Source organism: Mus caroli, chromosome 15, assembly GCF_900094665.2.
Source record: "Mus caroli chromosome 15, CAROLI_EIJ_v1.1, whole genome shotgun sequence".
NCBI lineage: Eukaryota > Metazoa > Chordata > Mammalia > Rodentia > Muridae > Mus > Mus caroli.
Genome location: NC_034584.1, coordinates 3,304,829 through 3,327,658, shown reverse-complemented (window position 1 = coordinate 3,327,658; position 22,830 = coordinate 3,304,829). Strand labels below are relative to the sequence as shown.

General features: G+C 38.8%; 1 protein-coding gene across 2 annotated transcripts in view; it reads right to left on the bottom strand.

Moving 5' to 3' along the window:
- Rictor (RPTOR independent companion of MTOR complex 2) overlaps positions 1-22,830 on the bottom strand; it is a 93,146-nt gene that overhangs the window by 29,529 nt on the left and 40,787 nt on the right. For both annotated transcript variants that reach the window (XM_021183026.2, XM_021183027.2), the window contains exons 6-15: positions 20,323-20,386; positions 15,437-15,563; positions 12,297-12,466; positions 7,578-7,645; positions 6,779-6,846; positions 3,816-3,898; positions 2,619-2,706; positions 2,122-2,212; positions 1,957-2,023; positions 1,748-1,828 (exon numbers count right to left, since the gene is read on the bottom strand). In XM_021183026.2, the coding sequence (XP_021038685.2) occupies positions 1,748-1,828; positions 1,957-2,023; positions 2,122-2,212; positions 2,619-2,706; positions 3,816-3,898; positions 6,779-6,846; positions 7,578-7,645; positions 12,297-12,466; positions 15,437-15,563; positions 20,323-20,386 (907 nt within the window). The remainder of the gene's footprint in view (positions 1-1,747; positions 1,829-1,956; positions 2,024-2,121; positions 2,213-2,618; positions 2,707-3,815; positions 3,899-6,778; positions 6,847-7,577; positions 7,646-12,296; positions 12,467-15,436; positions 15,564-20,322; positions 20,387-22,830) is intronic.

Sequence of the window (22,830 nt, the reverse complement as noted above, 5' to 3'; positions counted from 1 at the left end):
CCAGGCTGGCCTCGAACTCAGAAATCCACCTGCCTCTGCCTCCCGAGTGCTGGGATTAAAGGCATGCGCCACCACCGCCCGGCATACTTCTAATTCTTAATCCCATCAAATTTCAGTAAGAATGAGATAGCTCTGCAGGATAGATATCTGCCACTAAATATGAGGACCTGAGTTTTACCCCAGGATCTACATGGCAAGGAGAGAGAGAACAACTGCAAAGTTGCCTTCTGACCCTCAGTGCACCAGGGCACAATTGTACACACACAAACGGACACAGACAAACACACACACACTATAAAATATTTTAACGAATAAAAATTAATAAAGCTACTATCATATGTTATTATTAAATATGGCTTCTAAAAGTTTCCAATCTTAAGCTGGGTGTGGTGGCGCACACCTTTAATCCCAGCACTCGGGAGGTGGAGGCAGGTGGATTTCTGAGTTCGAGGCCAGCCTAGTCTACAAAGTGAGTTCCAGGACAACCAGGTTTATGCAGAGAAACCCTGTCTCGGACAAACCAAAAACAACAAAACAAAAAACAACAAAAACAAAAACAAAAAAGTTGCCAATCTCATTTCTTTCATGATCTGGAGAATTATGTAGCAAAGCATTGTATTTGAGAAAAGTAGAGAGGTTGTGCTATATCTACCCCAGAACACGTTGGTCCCTTGTAGCAGCAATCCTTAAATAGAAACATTATTTCCCGGTGACAGAAAAAAATTAACTACCCAACCAGCTTTCTACTGATAAGTACATTTATTAAATGTAAAGAAGGAGAAGATATAATAAAAAGCATTGAATATTGCTATCATTTAATCCAACCTGCTTTTATCTTTCCTAAGAATCACAGAATTCTGGGGCTCACAGAAAAAGATTAAATTTCTATCAAAAGATTCCTTCATATAAAGGAAATGAATTCCAGTGTTTGCAGAGGAAGTGGTATCTGAGAACCAACATACAGCTCATCTGACCTGAGTCTGCGGTACTGTTTAGTGTTTTTACCAATAGGCTCAATGAGGTCAGAGCAAGTGGCTAAGTCACTGATTAAAAAGACGGACTTTACCTCACACACACAGCTCAGCTGCCACGGAGGGAGAAAAGAGATGGAAGAAAGGAGGAAGCACGGTTGGTTGGTGTTGGTTTCTGAGGTGGTGTCTGATAAGTAGCCCTGGCTGTTCTGACATTCACCAGTAGGCCAAGCTGGCCTTGAACTCAGACATTCTCTTGCCTTTGCTTCCTGAGATTAAGATCAAAAGAATACTAGCATGCCCAGCCAGAAACGCTTAGGAGCCAGGTGGGGGTGGGGCAGTGTTAATTCTTGACAGTAGAAGTAAGCCACTGATGTGTATGAAAAACACGTGTCAAAAAATCACTTCAATGTCAAAGGCCAATAGTTTCTAATTGTTAGAAAGGTCATAAAATGATGTAGTTACCCGAGGCCTCGCCCCAGACTCTCAGTCTGTGAACCTAAACTATTAATTTGTGGAAATCACTGACACTCAGGTAAAACAATTATATTTAGAACTTTTTCAAAAAATATCAGCATTCAGTATTTTGTACTTTTGACACTTGTTACATTTATAAAACCAGTTAATATTAAAAATTTAAATCTACCAGGAATAGCCACCAAAGGCTTTGGCAATATTATTAATATATTCTATGAGCTATCAAAAGTAACACCATTCATTTAACCCGATTTAAGATCCTACAAGTCCAACCACAAGGCAAAAGTCATAGTACTCACCATATGCAGGAGCTCTCCTAAAAGGATGGTCGCCCTCACTGAGATGTGGTCGTCACTGTTCGTTATCACTTCGACCAAGCCCTAGGAGGCAAGAAGGAAGCACCAGTGTTGCCCAGCAGTGCAGGTCAACACATTTCTGCACCAGACCTGGTTTGCACTCCTAGGAAGTTTTTGAACAGCAATGTAAGATAAAGGTTTGTAACTGTTACCTCTAAAAGTCCATTCCGAATAAATGCAGAGAGTATCAGAGCCAAATAATTGTCCATGAGGTCTGGCCTGGAAGCAAAAGCACAGCCACAGTTTAGATGTTTCACGGAACATAAAAGCAGTGAGGTTATTAATAAGTGGTCATCCCTTTTCTATCTAAGGTCTACCTGGATCTAGCACGATGGGGAAGAATAGTTTTTGCCTCAGCTGCCACAAAGCCATCTGAAAGCCTCCAACTGTCCTGGAATCTTCCTGGATCTAAAAGAATTAAAATGAGGTTGTTAGCAGATCAGGCAATACTGAAACAGACAAGAATGGGACTATCAGCTATCCAGGCTACAAAAACTTCAAAGTGGTTCTAAAATAACACTGGGGAAGAGATGGGGATTGTGTCATGACTGGCACAGGGGTGGGCTTGTCAAGAGGTATGTGCCTGTGACAGCAGCATTAGGAAGTGTGCATACCTGTACACGCACATGCAACACACCCAACTGTTTCTGGGAGGGCACACCCTTGTAACTCCCCTCACTTGGAGACTCAGGCATCTTATGAATCTTTAATCACCAGAAAGAAGTCCAACTGTTCATATTTCTATTTAGTAAGCGGTTTGCATCAAGTCCTACGGAAATGTAAGCGGCAGACCCTGGTGCCCTTCAGAACCTACCTACACTGAGCAGAGCTTCTATGAACTCGTCCGTCACAACAGGCAGAGGGAGACGAAAGATGTCATAGAGCACTTCGAGCAGACCTCGCTGGAACAACAAGTACAGTCCACTTATTTCTACAGAAAAAGTCCTTAATGGCTTTTAAAAGATCATGTTTACAGAATAACAAAGTAACAGAAACATATATACCTAGGGGATAATTACTAAATATTTAACATATATGTCATTTAATTTTTTAATCTTTCCTTATCACCACTGTACAAATTTGGAAAGAGATTTCACTTCTTTCCATGTCTAGGCATAGAGGCCAGCTGGTGGTCAGAAGGGTGGTTCAGTGGACATTGTAGGGTTTGATTCCCAACACATCAAAAAATCAAAGGTGAACAGAACTGCTCCTTTGTTTCTTGAGCAGAGCTCTGTGAGTTATCAGCAACCACCCCCCCCCCCCCCCCCCCCCCCCCGCTTCCATGCACACCCAGCCAATGCTTTCTAACAGTTCTTCCTCATACAGGAACGTTCACTTAAAGAAAAAACTAGAAGGCAAAATGGAGAAATGAAATTAAAAACATTTAAGGGAAAAGATAGCTTAAAAGCTAATATATGTTTTCCCCACATTCAATTTGGTTTAGCTCTTTAATATAAACTTACTAATTATAATAACAATAATTTAGAAATATTGCTAATAAATGAACACCTAAGAGTTGTAGTAAAAAAATCACCATCTTCAAGATAAAAGCATGGTCACGTGGTATCAAAAGTATATAAATGACTACGTAAACATAGTATCTACTTTGTTCTACACTTGACTCATAAAATAAGAATACCCTTCTACTTCACTTGCATTGTTTTAATAAACTATAATTCATTTATATTTTAACTCGTTTTAATAAAACTGCCACTCCTAACAGTATTTTAAGTGATTTATATATTACTCTGAAGTATTCATGTACTGAAAAATGCTGTAAACTAAAAATTGCCAACTTAAAGAACAACTTGAGCTAACATGATTTGTAAAGAATCTGTGTGCATGTGTGTAGATGCCTAAGGAGAGCTGAGGAGATGCTATGAGGCATGCTGGAGCCTGGCCTGCGTCCTGGGCCAGAGCACGAGCTGCCCTTACTAAGGGGCCTCTCTCCAGCCTCTAGTGTCACTTCTAAAGGTCTAGGCATGTAAGAGTTACAGTAACTGTTACCTACCCTTATTTCCATATTCGGTATGCAAAGTACTCCAATTAGAGACTGTATCCCAGAATTTCCAGGCTTACATAAATTAATAATACCTGAAGAGGATAAAAGTTTAAAAATTAAACTAAGAAAGAACTTCTACAATAATGTGTCACAATATAAAAATCTGTGATTTTTCCCAAGTTAAATTATATTATTTGGTTATTATACTTGATATCATATAAATAATAGATACCAAGTATTCTCAGAATTTCCCTACCTGGAAATTGACATTATTCTCATCACCTAAATTTCTTATTAATTTCTATTTCATATGTAGAAACTGAACACAGAGGTGGCTATAAATAAATGTTTCTCTGGGAGTAAGAACATGAGAGAAAAAAGCACAATAGTTTCCCTGTCTAATACTCCTTGAAACTACAGTGAAATGCTGCATGATGCTTGTGAAACTTCGTTCTAACATCTCCTAAGTGTACAAAGGGGAATAAGCAACACGTTCCAAATAAAATTCACAGGTCAAAGAGTTTTAAGTTACAGATACTAAAGTTAAAGACACTAAAATTCCGTGTCACAAAAAATATGTATGTAGCAAGCACAAAATACTCAGGACCATTAACTATGGTGAAATACAAGCTGCTTAAGTGAGACCAACACACTGGAATGAAAAGCCAACAGCAAGCAGTGCGCATGTGCACCCTCCCCCCCCCCCCCTTTCTGGATGAAAGAATGCTGCATCTGCAAGCGCTTCATGGTACATTAGAGAAACTTAGATGGATTGACGAAGACATAGAGGGACACACTGACAGACCGACCTTAGACAGATAACAGAATCTACACAGTGGGAATACATGCTAATCACCACAGTTTTGTAAATTCTTTGAAATGTTTTATAGTAAAATGTAGGGAAACTGTTTTTGAAAGTCACATAGGACTCTGACTCTTTCTCACTACAATGGCTGAAGTGTCCATTATCAAACATCCTTAGAACCATGTGTTTCAGATTCTAATTTTTTTTCAAATTTCAGAATTCCTGCATATATTCTAAGAGATAGTTCACATGTGGACATAAGTTCATTTAGGTTTCAAATATACATTATCTACATATCCTGGAGACTGAACTCAACGTTCTTATGCTGAGTGCAACTAGCCCCATCAGGTCACATGTACAATCTTCTGCTCACGTCACTGCTCAAAAGCCTCGGCTACTACTATAGCATTCTGGGTTCCATATTAAGGGCCAACAACTTGTATGCCTGAGTGCATGAGTATCTATAATTTCTCAAGTTCAGCACAGTAAGCAAAATTAAGTCCTTGAAGTGCAGGTCCCCAACTTTGACATCTGACAGCAGTGTGAGAAATCAGAGATTACGGTAAGAGATCTAAGTCTTACTTACCCTGTGCTAACAGAGTAAAAAAGGTGTTGACACTTGTGGAAAATCTGTGCTGCTAAAGTTATCCCTCCGGAAGTCATTTGTAATTTTAAAACTTGTTGTAGAATCACCACTGCAAACTGTATTTAATTTATAAATAGGGCCACAGAATCAAAACACTATTTAGAAAACTACTTCTGTTAGAAGAGTATTTTCAAGGTCGTAACTGAAATGCTATTATTGTTCTTAGTTCAATCCTCATCATAGATCAACACATCAGGAAGGCACTGGAGAAAGAGTGTGCGATGTGGTCAGCCTTTAAAAGGGGCTGACCACAACGAGGCACGCAGTGATGGTAAGCAGAGTCTAGAAGAAGGAAGGCTGAGTGAGCAGTAGGTGACCTTGGTGGTTAAAGCCCAGTGCAGCGTGTGGGTAACGTAAAGATGCTATAGCAGCAGCTGGCTGAGGAACAGTAGAGGACACCTAGTGTCAGAAATGGCATCATCTTGGAGTAAGGGCAAAGTGACTGAAGTCGTGTCCTTGTTAAAAGAGAACATGGGGGGTTAGTGGTGCCCTGCTGTACACTTTCAGCTTTGGGGGGAGGACCTGTTAGGTGAGGCATCCTAACAAATCCCCAAGCTAAAGCTAAGAGAGGGAAGCCTGGCACTAGTGGGCTAGCTTTCTCGCCACACGATGCTCATGCCTCCAGAAGTGGGAACCACATAAATCTTGATTTTAAAATGAATCGCCTATTTTTTGGTATTTTGTTTTGACAACAGAAAATGAATGAAAACAAGTATGAGAGATGTTGTTTCCTCTTAGGTCCACATACAACCTCTCAGTTGTCCATAAAGGTGAAATAGGTAGGGCAGGGTTCTCACGGGGGCACCAAGCGAGCAGAGGAAGCAAACTGGAGACATACTAGCTGAAGCCTACTGACTGGGATAAATATTTGCATGGAAAAGGTATCTGTAAGGTGGGAAGGTAAGTACAGAGCAGCGAATGTTCCCTTCTAAGCTCTCTGTCGTACTATTATGAAACTAAGTATTTACTCCATAGGAAAATGAAGCATGTATACTCTTTATACTAAAGAAATCTGGTGACCTGGAGACAAGGCTCGAGAGTAGAGGTCTTGCTCATCATGCATAAAGCCCTGGGCTCAGAACAAACAAACTGTAAAAACAAATAATAAACAAGTTTGAGACTCCTAACACCCTGCTTAACTTAATAATTATGACATTACTATACCATATTTAAGTAATACATACAACCCCCTCACTTTTTAATTTTTTTTTATCTTTTGCCCTTTACTTTGGGAGCCTCAGGGAAAGAGGTAAATAACGCTGGATTTTCTTAAAATGTTCAGGTAATCATTTTAGCACAGTGAGTTGAAAATGTAATGAGTATATATCAATACAATACACAGAATACAGGATGCAGTATCCTACTTATTATAAATTTTCTGTCTTTTCTTTTGGATAAATCTCCTTGACTACCATACATTTAAAACTACTCATATTTAAATTAGATGCTACAACAATTAAACATTTGAAAAACTAAGTAAAGTTTAGTTTTTTATGTCACTGAGGAATATTCAGAACATACCTGCCCATGAGCGGAATGTCGCAATGATTCCCATTTTACTGGCTAGAAATCGTGCTTCTCTGTCTTCTCTGTTGCAAGGTGTGGGTGGGCAGTTATTAAAGACACAAAATTTAGACTGAAGTGAGTTTTTGCTGATAATGTATCAGAGAAAAGTCTATCATTAAAGTTAATTATTTACATTTGAAATCAAAACAAGATGTTCTGAAAAAGACCAGGTCTACTCTAAAGCCATTACTCAACTTTTAGTATAAACTGGTCTTCAGTTTTAAGGTGTGTGGTAGTAGTGCACACCTCCAATCTCAGCACTCAGGAGACAGAGACGAGAGTGTTGCTGTGGGCTCTGGGTCAGGCTAGACTACACAGCCGGTGTCTGGCTAGTCAGGGATAACATGGTAAGGCAATAAATAAATAAATGACTAAAAATCAAATCCACAGCATGGATTACAATTAAGTCATAAATCTTGATCTTTCGGAAAACGTATTCTTAGATGTGCTTCAAATGAGCACCCGAGCACAGTCAGCTCAGCATCACACAGCAACGACACCATGTAACCAAGGAGCTAAGGAAGCTCTGGGCAACACCTGCATTCATAACAAGAAGAATCCAGTAATGACTTGGTTTGTATCACTAGTTAACTTTTAAGTTTCTCAATGCTATCCTTTAATCTGTGCTATATAACTGAGAGATGTACAACTGAGCCATGAACAAGGACATCTCCTCCCACTCTCTGGCTCTGTAACAATCAGTGCTTACTGGGAACAGACACCCCACGTCCCAGCAGATACGCAGGGCACTTACTTGAGCTGTCCTTCAGCCGTATCTGGACTGTGTCTGTAGTGGAAATCAGTATAGGGTGCTAAAATTCGCTAATTAGAAAAGGAAAGAGAAACATAAAAAATTTTTATTATAAAAAGCATTCTTTAGCACAAAATTAATTCCATTTCTCTGCACCTTTAAGTGGATTAACCACTTAAGAATTTGTTCTTCAAATTCATTTTAAAAAATGTAACATGATTTTAAGTACAAACTGATTTTTTAATTCATTAACTAAGGCATAATGTACATCTAAAACAAAACAGACACAGGCATAAAGGTGCTTCTGGCTTGGGCTAGTAGTCATCTCCTTCAGTGTTCATTATGGTCCCTACCAAACACACCTTGACTCCATTTCTTCTGCTGAGAAATCAGCTGTTACACTGTTGTTTCTGAAAGCAGTTTATCTTTCTATCAGTTTCTTCTTCTCAAGTTGCTTATAAGAGTTTAAGTGAGCTGGGTTTAGTAATCCTACAATGGAGTGCCTGACAACTTATTTTATGTTCTTATAAAAGGTAGTTAAATCTAGAAAAGTTTAGTTGTTTTTTGGAACCTTGCTTCTGCCTCCTTTCCAGGACTGAAGCTGCTGTCTTCCATGTGCTGTGTCCTATGTGCCCCTTACCCTCATTGTGATTTACTCTGGTTATTTTTATTGACCCTTTCGATTTCCTATTGAAATCTCCTTGTCCTCAGTGAGATTTTAATTTTATAGAATTCTGAATTCTAGATATTTGTTTTTCACATTTTTGATTCATTTTGTATAGGCTGTGATAAAATTCTTCATATTTTCACCCAGAACAAATTAACTGTGGTTTACCTGAAGTCTTTTTTTTTCTATGTAGATTATTCCCTAAGCAACACATCAAAAGGATCATCCATCGTGATCAAGTTGGCTTTGTCCCAGAAATGCTGGGATAGGTCAACATATGGAAATCTGTCTATGTGATACACTATATAAACAAACCGAAGGGGGGGAGGGGAAGCACATAATAAAAAAGTCTTTGACCACATCCAACCCTAACCCTAACCCTTCCTGATCTAAGAAAAACATTTTTTCTTTTGAGTTTCCAGTAACATGATCATATCTTTGTGTATGAATGTCGATGTTGGGGGTTAACTTGTCTGTGCAAGCACTGTCCACATTACTTCCCAAGACAGTCTCAACGAACCTACAGAGCACTGTTTAGGCCAGACCAGAAGGCCACGGAGACACCAGGGTTCATCCACTTCTGTGTCTCTGCATGCTCCACCATACCCGGCTTGTCTATGTGGATGCTGGCGATGCCAGCTCAGGTCCTTGTGCTCGAACCAAACACTTTACATACTGAGCCAACTACACAGGCCATGTCTAGAAATTTCTGACTGAATGTCCAACACAGTCATTTTATTAAAAAAAAATTACTTGATGTTATCTTCCATCAGAGGCGGTTAATTTTCTTTTCTATGCAGATAAATGAAAGCAGCCACTCATTCAATCCCAATGATGTTGCTAAATAGAAGTTATACCCTAATCTAGTCATACTGAGTATGCTTGTCTGTTCTGTGTCTTACTGTGTTCTCCTAGTATTTTCAATATAACTTAGGTGATTTTTTTCCTCCTTAACAGCCAGAATGAGATTTTAAAAGAGGTTTCTTTTTAGTACTTTTAGATATGTGTATGGAAATACATGCACGAGTGCAGGTGTACACAGAGACCAGAAGAGGCAGGTCTCCCTGAAGCTAGAGTTATCGGAGACTGTGAGAGGTCTGACATGGGCAGGTGCTGGGACTCTAACTGTGGTCCTCTAAAGGAGCAGACTGGTCTTAACCACTGAAGCATCGTTCCGGGCCCAATTAGATTCTTTTTTTTTTTTTTCTTTTAATTAAAGACAAGTTCTCACTATGTAGCCTTGGTTGATGTGGGATTCACTATGTAGATCAGCACAGTTTTGAACTCAAGAGAGATCTGCCTGCCTCTGATTCCCAAGTACTATGATTATAGGCATGCACCATGCCAAGAATTTTCCAGAATGTATTTTATATGTTTAAACTGAGACCTTTTACCCATTTAAACAACTTTAAGAATTTGGTAAATATTAAGAACAAGAAATTGGTTACAAAGTATGTAGTTTGTTATTTTAGTACTCTACGTTCACCAACAGTTCTTGATCTTTCTAATGTCACAGGAAGAGCTTACTGAGTGTTTTCCCCAGCACACCACAAATCACCCTGCAAACGGTGAGCAATCACACACAACTGTATAAACTCACTCCTAGTGAGCACCAGCTAAGCTAAACAGCGAGACACAAAACGTTAAGTTAGTCGCACACCTTCTGTTAACAAAAGGAAGGTGATGTCAAGGACACTATGAATAGTTCTTATAGAAAATAAAACAAATTTCTTTAGAATGAAAACAAAATTGATTTGATATAATAAAGATTGCATTCTCTAATTGATTCCACAATGAAGTCATGGGGGTGAAGGAAGACAGAAGAAGTGATAAACAGCCAGGGAAGCCAGATTTATTAAGTGTAAAGAATTACACAACACATTTTAGGTAGACTAGAATATTGGGAAATGTATATAACTAAATATAAGCTTATATAGTTGCCAAGTACTACAGCTACTATTTTTAAGATTTGTTATTTAGAACATTTAACTTTTGAAATAATTCTTTTAAGTTTGAAAACCATGACCTTCATTTTCCCTATTAAACATCTAAGTTAAGAGAAGACCTGCTGCCGAAAGCTCTAAAGCCAACAAGTCCATACTAGGCTACACTCACACCCACGATAGGACAGTAGGCTGCTGCTCTCGCCACTGAGTTCTATGCTGATCACCCAAACATAACTTAGACAGCCTAAAGTCTACCATCTCAGGTTCTCTTCCACTGGGTGGCATGTTCCTGAGGGAGAACGGTGTTTATGGTTGTATGCACATAATACAACGGTTTGTTTAGAAATCTACCATAGTCTTTGCAGGTTATTTTCATTTCTATAAAGGGTTGCTAGTCTGCTTTATAATGTATAGGAAGAGTCTATACACTTACCTTCTTCACTTATAAAAATATTCAATTTTAATATTATTCTATTTAATAAATTACAGCACTCTATAAAATATCAATACTGGCATAGGACTCTAAAGAATACATTTAAAAATCACTGAGAGACTACTGTGCTTATTACATTTATTAGTAATAACAGTCTGAAGAAAGCTTTACCATCTGCAATGTTCTTAAAAATAGTCCTGATGCCAAGTTTGTTGGTTCTGCCTATCATTCAACCTATGTGGCAGGCTGACCTAGGAGCCTACCATCTGGAGACCAGCCCCGACCATTGCAAGACCGCATCACAGGGGGAAAAAAGAAAAAGAAATCATAATATGATCAGAACTACTACAGTTAAGGCTCCTTCCCTAAAATGGTTCAGATAACTAGAAAATAATAAACATAAGTCCTAGATAATTTATAATTTCATACTTAATTCCTTGATTTAGACTTAATTCCAGACGCTGCCTTCAATAGACAATAATGTAGTGCGTTCTCCAAAACAACCTGCCCTGTCTGATGCAGTCTCACTAGTAGTCCTGGACGGCTTCCTCTCCCATTCACTACCCCTCCTCTGCCTCATGACTGCTAAGATTACAGTCATGCGCCGTCATCCTCACTTAGCACCACCTATAAGAAGGAGTGTACAGTTACCTTACTACTTTAACTATAAAACACTCTACCTGAATTAAAATTTTATGTGACATACTTTTTAAATAATGTATGCCAAATACCAAAGTGTATTGTTTCTTCATTGTTAATTTTTCAATATTAATTTACTATATATGTAAGTGTATGGTATTGGTGTACAGGTGCAGACATGCCATGGTGTGCATGTAGAAACTGAAGGATACCTTTTGGGGACTCTGTTCTCTCCCACCTTATAGCTGAGGCAGAATTCTTCTGTTTCTGCCCCTGAGGTACCTACAAGAGCTCTCAGCCAACTCTTATGCTTTTTCCAGGAATGCTGAGATCACAGGATTGAACTACACCCAGCTTTTATGAGGGTCCCAGAATCAAACTTAGGTTGTCAGGTACACAGTAAGGGCTTTACCCTCTGAACCATCTCCTCAGCCCCGAAAATGGTTCTTGAGAAAACTTCAGTATTACTGATGAATAAACGGAACCCGCTTAGCTGAAGGTAAACAATATTAGCCGTGCATTTCCTACATAGGCGCATGTCTTAGTGCAATCTTACTCATCCTTTAGTTGGCTCAGGAAACTTCTTAGGGCTAATACAAAATGAACCATTTTGTATGTTGCTGAAATATTCTTGAGAATAACATTTTTAACTCATTCCTAATCAAATAACTATAAGAAAGAATGGGAATAAACCAAACTGACATAGGTTAGACAGTTAATATAGCACCCGAGTCTACTATTTCAAAATTTCAAAGCAAAGTTTTCTATTTAAACTTATATTTTAGAGCTAGAGAGATGGCTCGAACATTAAAAGCATTGGCTGCTCTTCCAGAGGATCAAAGTTCGATTCCCAGCACCCACATGAGAACTTAAAACCATCTGTAATGCCAGTTCTTGGGGTACCAACGCCCTCTTCTAGCCTCTGTGGGCCTGTACACACATGGTGCACAGACATACATTAAGGCTAAACCCCCATACACATTAAGTAAACATAAGTATTTTTAAGTTATATTAGAAGCATACTAAAAGGTGCCTACCTCTAATTCTACATCAGCTCGCACATACTGCCGGGTCTTTGGATGGTTAAGAAGGTGCAAAATTGTAGTAATGAGAGCCTCATTTATTCGACTTAATTGGCAATCAATCACATTTTTCAGTATGGTGTTTAGTCCTCCTCGAAGGGCTACCACCTCTGGGTTCTGAAGTGCTAAAATGAAAGAAAGACTAATTATATTCACAGCACTATGTATTTAAACGCTACTCTTTTACTTACGTCTTAGTTTCCTTTTAGGAAAACCTAAAACTTTCTAATTAACTACATTTACAAAAGATATCAGGTTCCTACTGATTTAATATCTTTATTTAATTTAAAATCATTTAATATCTTTCCCCAAGCCTGACTTTTAAAATGTCTTTGAACAATAGTTTACTGAATATTTTTCTTCAGTTTCAGAGTTCATTTTACTGTGGAAACATTAGTCCCATAGGCTTTTTTCAAATACTTTATAGAACTTCTTGTTTTTAATTTTGATTTAAACAGTGTGTATCATTTATTTTCATAAAAATACACACATGCAAAACACACACACACACACACACACAAGAATATTCAATTTTAAGATGAAAACTCTTTTTATCTTCCTTTGAAGACCAGGACTGCCCCTGAACGTAGTCTGTGCTTTCTGCTGTGGAATTTCTGTTATGAAAATAGGGCCTGGAAGTCAGCACTGAGCTCCAGCAGGCTTCCTGTGCACCACTCTGTCTGTCCCGAGTGCTAGGATCACAGCTGCCTATCACCACGCCTGGCATGTGTGTATTTTAATGACTTAAGTTCTATTTATTTCACTCCATCGTGAAGTTTTTATTGAGATAGATGACATTATTGAGATAATAATCTCAATTTTTTCTCATATTTTATAATTATCCCAGCACATTTCTCAAATTGATTTTTATACTTTACTTCTGTTGAGACAAGCTTGCTGTATTTGCAAGCTGCCTTTGACAACTGGTCTCTTCCTGGCTCTGTCTTCCAAGGCTGAGATGACAGCTAGGTGTTTGTTACTAAGCCCATCTTTCCTTTTTATTCCTAATGATTTGCCAATGTGTTTTAAAGTAGAATATGCAACTTGTTAAAAAGTTTTTCTCTTAAAAAAAATGAGTGATAGATAGTAGTTTTTATTTTTCTTTCCAAAAATGTTTCTTCCATCATGTTTATTCCCCGAATGACTTCAGAATCGGGTTTTCTCCCGTGCTCTGAAATGCGGCAGAGCTGCACAGCATCGTAGCACACAAATCCCAACAACACAGGCCAGGAATCTCTTGGTCCCCATCTCCCCCTCCGCTGTAGTCACTGAGCCCATTCTGTATGCTGGGTCACTTGTATCTTCTTGAAACTCCATTTGACTCACTAAAAAGTACCCCCTCACACACACACTTATGTATTCTATTCTGATTATTAATGCTGATATGTATCAGATTTGAATTCTCACCATCCCACAGTGGTAATCATGTGAGTCATCGCACTTGATCCTGTTTTCTCTGTAGATCTTTATAGTGACATTTAGCTGCTTTCTAATCCTTGATCTTCATGACCTCACCAATGTAAACAATGTTTACCAAGACTGCTGTTCCAAAGCATAAGGTACAAAGTGACCGAGGAAGACACAGTGTCAACCTCTGGTCTTCACATGCATGTGCACACACCATGCACACCCATACAAAAGGTTAACACTGTTGACCTGACAGAAATTCTCTCCTGTTACTTTTCCTCACAAGTGTTCATGGTTTCTTCTGTTGTGCCTGGTCACGTTTAAGATTAGTCCTTCCATGTCTCAGTAGCACTTTATAACTATCCCATTACTCTACATACATTACATGTATAGCTGTTGACATTTTTCTACTTATCTATCAATGTTTCTGGACAGGGGTGTGTAGGACCACTGCTGCCTCAACATCTGCAATCACTTCTGTGGCTTCTGACCTACCATGTATTTCTACTTTCGTGCAACTGGTTATCAGTATTTATTTTTAAAACCCATTTGTTTCAGTGAGTTTCCAAAATATGTATTTTTTAAAAACTTTCTAGTTAAAAGAACTCTTATTAGATTTTTCTACCTTATTAAGGAATTTCTCAACTTGGAGTTTATGTATTTCAATGTTTTCTTCTGCTACCTACTATAAGTGAAGGGCGAGCAATCGGTCTTTCATCCTAACAATAAACTAATGTCACCCTCACTCCACCCTGCTGACCATAGGATCTGGCATTTCCTGTCTTTCCTATCCTGGTTCCTCACCCATTTACATTTTGCTTCAGTTTATGATACGTATCAATCAATATAGTTTTCTAGGCATCTCATACATTGGCATATTGTAAAACTTTTATAATTTTCGTAATCACATTTCTGACCTTGTTTCTACAGCAGGACAGTCTTTAGTGGTAGAGTGGCTCTTCTTTTTTAACTTAAACTTTATTAATTTATTATCCCGAGATGAATATGATCTCTACAATGTCTACTTTTTGATAATACCAAAAACAACCAAACAACCACACAGACAAACAACCACACAAACAAACCCCATCGTTTTCATTCTACTTAAAATTATATTGCACTGATAATAAACGAGGCTAAACGTTTACACTGTAGTGATGAGCCATGTGGGTATCTGGGGAGGACTTGCTTTCACTCCGTTACTTTCCTCTTATTATTTTGCTTGTCTGCTCTGCAACACTCACTTGTTTGGTGCCAGATAATAAGCTCTCGTTATGAGAGCACGACTTGATCACTTGTCTCCTCTCAGTGCATGCAGTCAGTCTTTAGTCTGTTTTCACTCTAACTTTTCATTTCTAATAAAACAGGGTTTTAGGATTTACTCTGCACAGTCTAGGCTATTATTTTTAAACTATATCAAGATACTGTATCATCAATCAAGGAAGGCTAGATTTTAGTAGATATTATTGTTATTATTGGATTACACACAATCAAGTTTCATAAATCTGAAAAATGAAAAGTGACAACATAATTTCTGAATTATTTGATAAATAATATCTAATATTCTATCACAAATGTACATTTTCATATTTTTTGTAGCAATAGACAGAGCATTTTCCTTTTAAAGACATTGGGGAACGTTCCGTGCGCTTTATAACCTTTCTTCATGACTGGAAGACAATTCTGACCTAGTTCACAGATGATGGCGATGCAAGCCCGGACCATTCTGTCTCGTTCCTGAAGCCCATCATTTCCAACCGCAATTAATGAGTTGGCCACAGAACTAGGAAACAAGGAAGCATTCACAGTAATCATCTGTAACAGAGAAGAATCAAAAAATAATTCAGGTTTAGTATATTTTAAAATTCATTTTACTTGGAGGGAGCGAGTTAAGGGCACAACATTCTTGTTTGACTCAGGCAGCGATTTTAACACTTAGCTTTGTATAAACGGCTATTATTAAAACTAGCAGGCTTTTTCTAGTGATTAAAACTAGACAAGATTTTGCTATCTCTAAGATTTTAAGTCCCTCCAGAACGGGAATGGCATCGTACACAGCTCCTCAATGTCCCCAATGCACACCAGGGCTGGTCCATCTCCATGTCCCTCATGTTGCCTCCACTTGTCCTCAGCTGTCAGGAAGACTGACTAACCCAGAATCTCCTGATGTGAAAAACCGTGCAGTAGACCATACAGAAACCAAGTGATGAGACTCCAGGTGAACCTCGTGTCAAACGTCAAATTGGCAATACAACTGCAGTTCTGGAAACAGGTGAAGAGGGTCTACATATGATTCAGAAAGCAGAATGAAAATAAAGCAGGTGGCAGACTACTGTTTAAGACTATCTGGTAGACAACCATTTCAAAATAACAGCCACGGGCAGGGAAAGAGAAGGTGGTTTTGTTTTGAGAGGAGGAAAAGTAGCCTCTCCTGGACACTGCTGGCGTTAAGAACCTGCTGAAGAGTTAGACCTTGTATTCTGACACAGGAGATCGATGACTAAGGCCTATGAAATTAAATTAAATTTTTATAAATGAAATCATAATTGCTATTTTCCAGGGAGATGGATGCATGCAGAGAAAGTATTTTTTTAAAAAAAAGTCACTGAGCTCAAAGGATGCTCTCCTCTTTGACCTACGAACACTCAATCAAGGAAAAGCCATGACATGCTTCATGCTCTGTGGCCACGGTTACAATCTTCTTTTCTGGCAGGAACAGACATATAATGCCAAGTTCAAGACTAGGCAATAAATCTGCACAAGTGGCACAAAGCAGTTAGACAACAGTGCTCAGAGACAGGCAGCTGCAAGGGGACTGGAGGACAGAAAGAGGAGGAAGTAAATGGGAAGCAAGCAATAACTGAGGTCACGGTGGTCCTCTGCCTACATGGATGATGTCATCAGATGACAGCTTGGATAGAAATGGTTGGCAGAACCAAGGTAGGCAGGTTGTATTTAACACCCATTAGCCAATGTGACTCTAGGAATCTGCACACTGGGTTCTCACTCTGGATTTCCTACTATTTAGTGGTGTGGAAAATTAAAGGCATGTGATTCCACGAAATTGAATTCTTATATGTAAAAGGAAAAGAAAACAGCCCTTTTATTTATTTTATGAATAAAAAAATTCCATATGAATATAATATTAAGTTAGCATGATAAGAAGTAAAATGTATTCTATAGTGTGTGGAGGGGGAGGTACATGTGTACATGTCCCAGTGTGTGGAAACCAGATACCAATGTTGGATGTTTTCCTCAATTACTCTCCATTTTATGTTTGAGACAGGGTTGCTCTCTGAACCTGGAGCTTAATGACACAGCGAAAATGGCTAGTCAAGAGCTGCAGGGGTCTGCCTGTCTGTCTGTCTCCCTTACCCTCTCCCCACAAGGAGGATTACACATGCAAGCCACTGTGCCTAGCCTCGGCCTGAAGTCTGCGCCTAATGCCTTCACAGCATGGACTTTACTGACCAGCCCTGGTGCAGTAATGAGAAGAAAGCATAGGAGCAGCTGCCTGGTGGCAAACCCTAGAGATCGTGTAAGACAAAACCAGAAAAGAATACTGGAAGGAATGAGAAAAGAAAGAAGAGATGAAAGACACTGAAAAGAAAAAGTGCCAAGAAGATAAGGGAACGTGACTGAAGTATTCCTTAATTGCTCCTAGGTAAAGAAGCTAGGTATTAAACATGTTGAATGCATATAAAAAGCCTGAGTTATTATCGTAAGAATCATCAAAGTATTAATAAAACAAATGTTTGAATAAAAGGAATTAATGAAGTGGTGAGATGGCTCAGTGGGTAAAGGTGGCTGCAGCTAAGCCTCAATACCTAAGCTCATACCCTGGGACCCGCATACTCAACGCAGAAAACTCACTCTTGCAAGTTGTCCTCTGACATCGACTTGTGTATCAGGGCACACACCACACCCCCACACACACGTGCATGAGGAAAATGAATTTAAAAAAAAAAAACACTTAACTTTGGAGGAAACTGAAGAGACAGTGCCGTCAGTAAAAAAGCCTACTCTGCAACTATGAGGTCCTGAGTTATTCAGGTGCCCTGGCGTATCACCTCACCTATCATATGGAGCACCTCTAAATCCACTTCTGGGTTCAGAGAATGGCAGCTTTCTAGAGCTCACTGGCAAGCCAGTCTAGCTGGATAGATAAGCTCTAGGTTCAAGGATAGATCCTGAAATGAAACAGAAGAAATCCCCAGACACAGACCTCTGGCCTCCAGATCCACCTGCCCCTTATTGATTTCAGGGTCCAGGTATTGCTGAGAAAGGACCCATGTACCTCTAATGCTAACGGACAGCCTTTACTCATCAAATGTTTTAATACTTTTAGCTAAATGAAAGAGAATCCAAACACTATAGCTCTTCTTCTTGGCCTATATAGTTTCTATCAAGAAAATATGTATAATACATTATATGTACTTATTTTCTCTTAGCCTATGTTTTATCTTAGTCTATAGCTTTCTCTTAGCCTATAAGTTTTATCTTGGCTTATAGTTACTACCAAGTAATAAATAGATAACAAATTTTATATATGTATATTATATGGCTATTGCTTTTTAAAGTAATAACATACCAATGATTTGTACCTCGGGAAACAATGGAATTAAACTGTCTCTGTGTTATGTTGCTATTAAATTATTTTTAAGAGTACAATTTAATGAAACTATGTTATAAATTAAATTTTAACGTATACAAGATAGGCATGATGGCTCACAACTATAATCCTAGCATGTATAAGGTAGCTAGAGGATCTCCAGTAGCTTAAGCCCAGCCTAGGTGAGAGAGTGAGCCTCTTTCTTAACAACCCCCACCACACACACACACACACACACACACACACACACACACACACACATACACGCTCCCTAAACAGAGAAACAGACATATGGGGGAGACAGAATATTTACTAAATAATCCAAAAACTTGGGGGTCAACTGTTTGAATCTATTAGATACTATCTTTTCTTCTGAAAGCACATATAGGTCAACAATTATGAAGGGTCCCCTAAATATTTTTAGAGGTTCTGCAAGACTATTTCATTAATAACAAAAGGATACATTGCTTTTATGATACCTATACTCTCTGCTTGTTTTTATTTATTCAGTATACAGTCAAGCTCTCTCTTGAGGTTCCTTCCTCTGTATGTGACAGTAAAACAGTGACAGGGAAGCGAACATAATGCTCTAGGATCTGCGTCACGACTTCCCCTGAAGAATGAGAGTGACAAACTGTAGAACCAGAGCTCTCTCCTCACTAATCTCCCCTCTTGGAAAACAGACTTTAGAAAAAAGATGCTAGGATTATTATTTTTAGCATATAATTTATTTTTAATGCAATCTATTCAGAAAATATAACTCCAAGCTCCAAGCTGTTCTACAGGAAGAAATTTTTGTTTCTTGTCATGAGTACTCATAGCATTAGGAAGAATTTATGAACAAACAAAAAATATAGGTTGTTTTAAAATATAAATATGAGAAGCCAAATCATAGTTCAAAGCTAACCATTTTCTTAAAACAAAAGTCTCCAAGCCTCTTCCCAATATCACCTGAACAGAACTTCAACCTTCTTTAAAGAACCTCATCCTTCCCTTATTCTTTACTACAGTGAACTTGCGGACCATTACTAAACCATTGAGGTTAACTGGGAAGGAAGCAAACACGTCAGTATACTAACTCTGCAGCCCCCTGTCTCAAACACGCAATGGATTCAAAGACAGTAAAAAGAAAAAAGAGACAGCTAATAAATTCAATCAATCAATAGTTGAAAGCTGAAGTCAGTGATGCACGCCTGTAATCCTAGCATTAGGGAGGCTGAGGCAAGAGGGTCAAGCGTTTGAGGCCATCCTGGGCTTTGTAGTCTATCTCACCCAGCTAAGCCACATAGTCAGACCCAGCTTTAAAACATCAGTAATAATAATATTAGACATTTCACATCCACAAACATACACTGCATCAAAGGGAAAGATATGATACTTGTTTCAGGATGTGTCCCAACCGACTTTACTTTCTGTTTCCTTTCCTAGTTGGTCATGAGTAAATCACAACTACAACAGACAGGGGAGGGATCTCAGAAGCATTGTGAACTGCCTTTAATCAAATCCTTTACTGGGCTTAAACTGTAGCATATTATACTGTAAAGATGTCAGCCCAATTGTTTGTCACAAGTGCCCATGGGTTGTGGCCAAACTCATCTTGAAAGTGATGAGCCCCTGTTTGTGACATCCATTTCATACTGTTAGCTAAGAAACGGCCACATATCAGAGACAGAGGAGGATAGTTGTGCGCAAAGAATCCATTGTCTAATAATTAAGCTGTAACTACATTTACATGTCCACTACAGACAGAAACCCCCCTCAGCACGATCATTTCCTGAGAATATTCTAGCTATCTCAATCACATATACTAATTACACAAATAGTCACGCTTCACATGTGTAACAGCTCTATGTACTTCATAAAATCTCTTAACAAAATTAAAGTGTTTAATGAAAAGTCATTCTTTAGCAGCATGACACTGAGCGCACTCAGCACCCTTCCGCCCTCACACACGGAGCCTACCTTTCTGACTAAGCGAAGGGCTTGTGTCCTCTCCACCTCGTTGCTCTGCTGAATGTCAATGCACCTAAATAACAAATAATGCACCAGTCATTGGGAAATCCTGTGTAACAATACCTTACAGAATATTAGATCACATTTACCTTCAGAGTCCAGTATAGTGTATTAAAACTGTAGTACATGCTTTTACAGTAACAGCAAATATTTAATGTACTCTAGTGATAAATATTACCAGAAATATGAGATAAAATCTCAAGGGGGGGAAAAGGTGCTACACCTATCAAGAAAGAATCACAACATACAAATGAAGCTAAGCATCACATACGTGGGAAGAGTTCCCTGACCTGGTGAGTCACAGCAGTGTATATATACTCTAAAGGAACCATTTCCACATTGTCTTAGCTTGTGATTTTAATCAGATTGAATTGTATCCATCATGACTGTCTTATTCAATGTAAGATCCTATTTTAACCAGGCATGGTACACACCTTTAATCCCAGCCCTTGGAAACAGAGACAGGTGGAGCTCTGAGTTTGAGACCAGCCTGGCCTACAGGGTGTTCCAGAACAGCCAGAACTACATAGTAGTGAGATTCTGTCTCAAAAAAACAACAACAACACTATTTTACTAAATAACTTAAATTCAGAATTCTCTTCAATAATATTTGATCAAGTATCACTTAGATAACATTTAATAAAATAAGATAAAATATAATAAATTTTGTTTTATGTCATAACAAAATTACTCAAAAACTATGTTAGGCAGTTCCTATTTTAACCAATGTTTTATAATTAGGTAAGTTACTATTCAAAGCATTTCTGGTTTGTCTAAATGGAATTTAGAAATAAACAGGGAAGAGCTGGAGTGTTTGCTCAAGTCCAGCAACTAACTCTCTACAGAGTCTGTCTCTGTCACACACACACACACACACACACACACACACACACACACACACACACAAAATCATGTGGATAAAGATTTACATTTTTAGCTACAACCAGAAAGCTTGGATCATACCCAATCCTCTGCCAAAACTAACTCTAAAGGCTGACAAGCTTCCTGCAGACAACTGCTACTCAACCCTGAAAAGACAAGCTGAGGAGCCTCACGGTCCATCACGCCATCTCCACTGGGAACATGGTCAGCCCCAGCTGTGGGGCAGCAGGAGCCCTGCAGGACTGACAGAGATGTCCTTGAAGGCAGGTAAGTGCCCAAAGGAGGGAAGGACAGGATTATGAGCTTAAACATCTGTATCAATGCTCTCACCAAAGCACTGGACAGGCTCTATGCTGTGCAAAGGCAGGATTAGGCTCTAATGAGCCCAGTAAAAGCCTACTCTGAGAAGCACAAGAACAGAGCAGAGATGCAGGAAATAATTAACTGACTAAGAAAGATTCTCCAGCTGGGGCTGGCCAAGGAGGAGGCTCTGCTAAATGATCTCAGTTCTAGTTTTAGACTCCGAATCACTGCTACTTTGAACATTAGCAAAACCTAAACTAGTGAGGTGGAGAGATGGCTCAATGGTTAAGAGCACTGGCTGCTCTGTCATGAGTTCAATTCCCAGCAACCACATGGTGGCTCACAACCATCTATAATGAGATCTGATGCCCTCTTCTGGTGTGTCTGAAAACAGCAACAGTGTACTCATAAATAAATAAATCTAAAAAAAACCCAAACAAACATCTAAACTAGTGCAGTAAGGCAAGACTCTTGAATAAAACTCTCCTCAAAGGAAAATGATAACATTATCCAGTGCCAGAAATCTTAAACATGAATGTTTGCACATAGTCTAGTTGTTATAAGCCATGTTTTAAAACAAATACCCAAAAGTCTCAAGAACTCCAAATTAAAAAAAAAAAAATGACAACAGAAAAAAAAATACAGACGATTTACATATAAGAACTTCAAAAATAACTGTGGTTTAGTATGTCTGTGAAAATAGAGATGGAAAAATAAAAGCAGAAACAAATTTTTAAACAGATAATTCATAAGGCAATAACTGAAGCAAGCATTAAAGAGGAAGACTTACTGGCAGGGCAGTCTGGAATAAAGTTAGGTGAGGAGTAATAAGCCTTGAACTATGACGTTAACAACAAACAAACTAACGAAGGTTAAAAATCCAGTAAGGGTGGGTTCAGATACATGGGTGACGTAAGATGACCCAGCACAGTGACCTGAGTGCCATGGGAGGGTAAGCTGCAGCATATAAAACCCTGTAGAGGGCACTGACTGAGAGTAAGGAACAGGTAGAAGACACAGACGGACACACACTCACTGACAATGGTTAAGAGCCCCATGGTTAAGAGCTGTTGCTATCTTATAGAGGGCCCAGGTTCAATTCCTAGCACCCACATGGTGGCTCACAGCCTTTAGTAACTCTAGTTCCAGAAGATCTGGTGCATTTTTTCTGACCAATTCAGGCACCAGGCAGGTACACGGTGTGTGTGTGTGTGTGTGTGTGTGTGTGTGTGTGTGTATATGTATGTATGTATGTATATATATATATATATA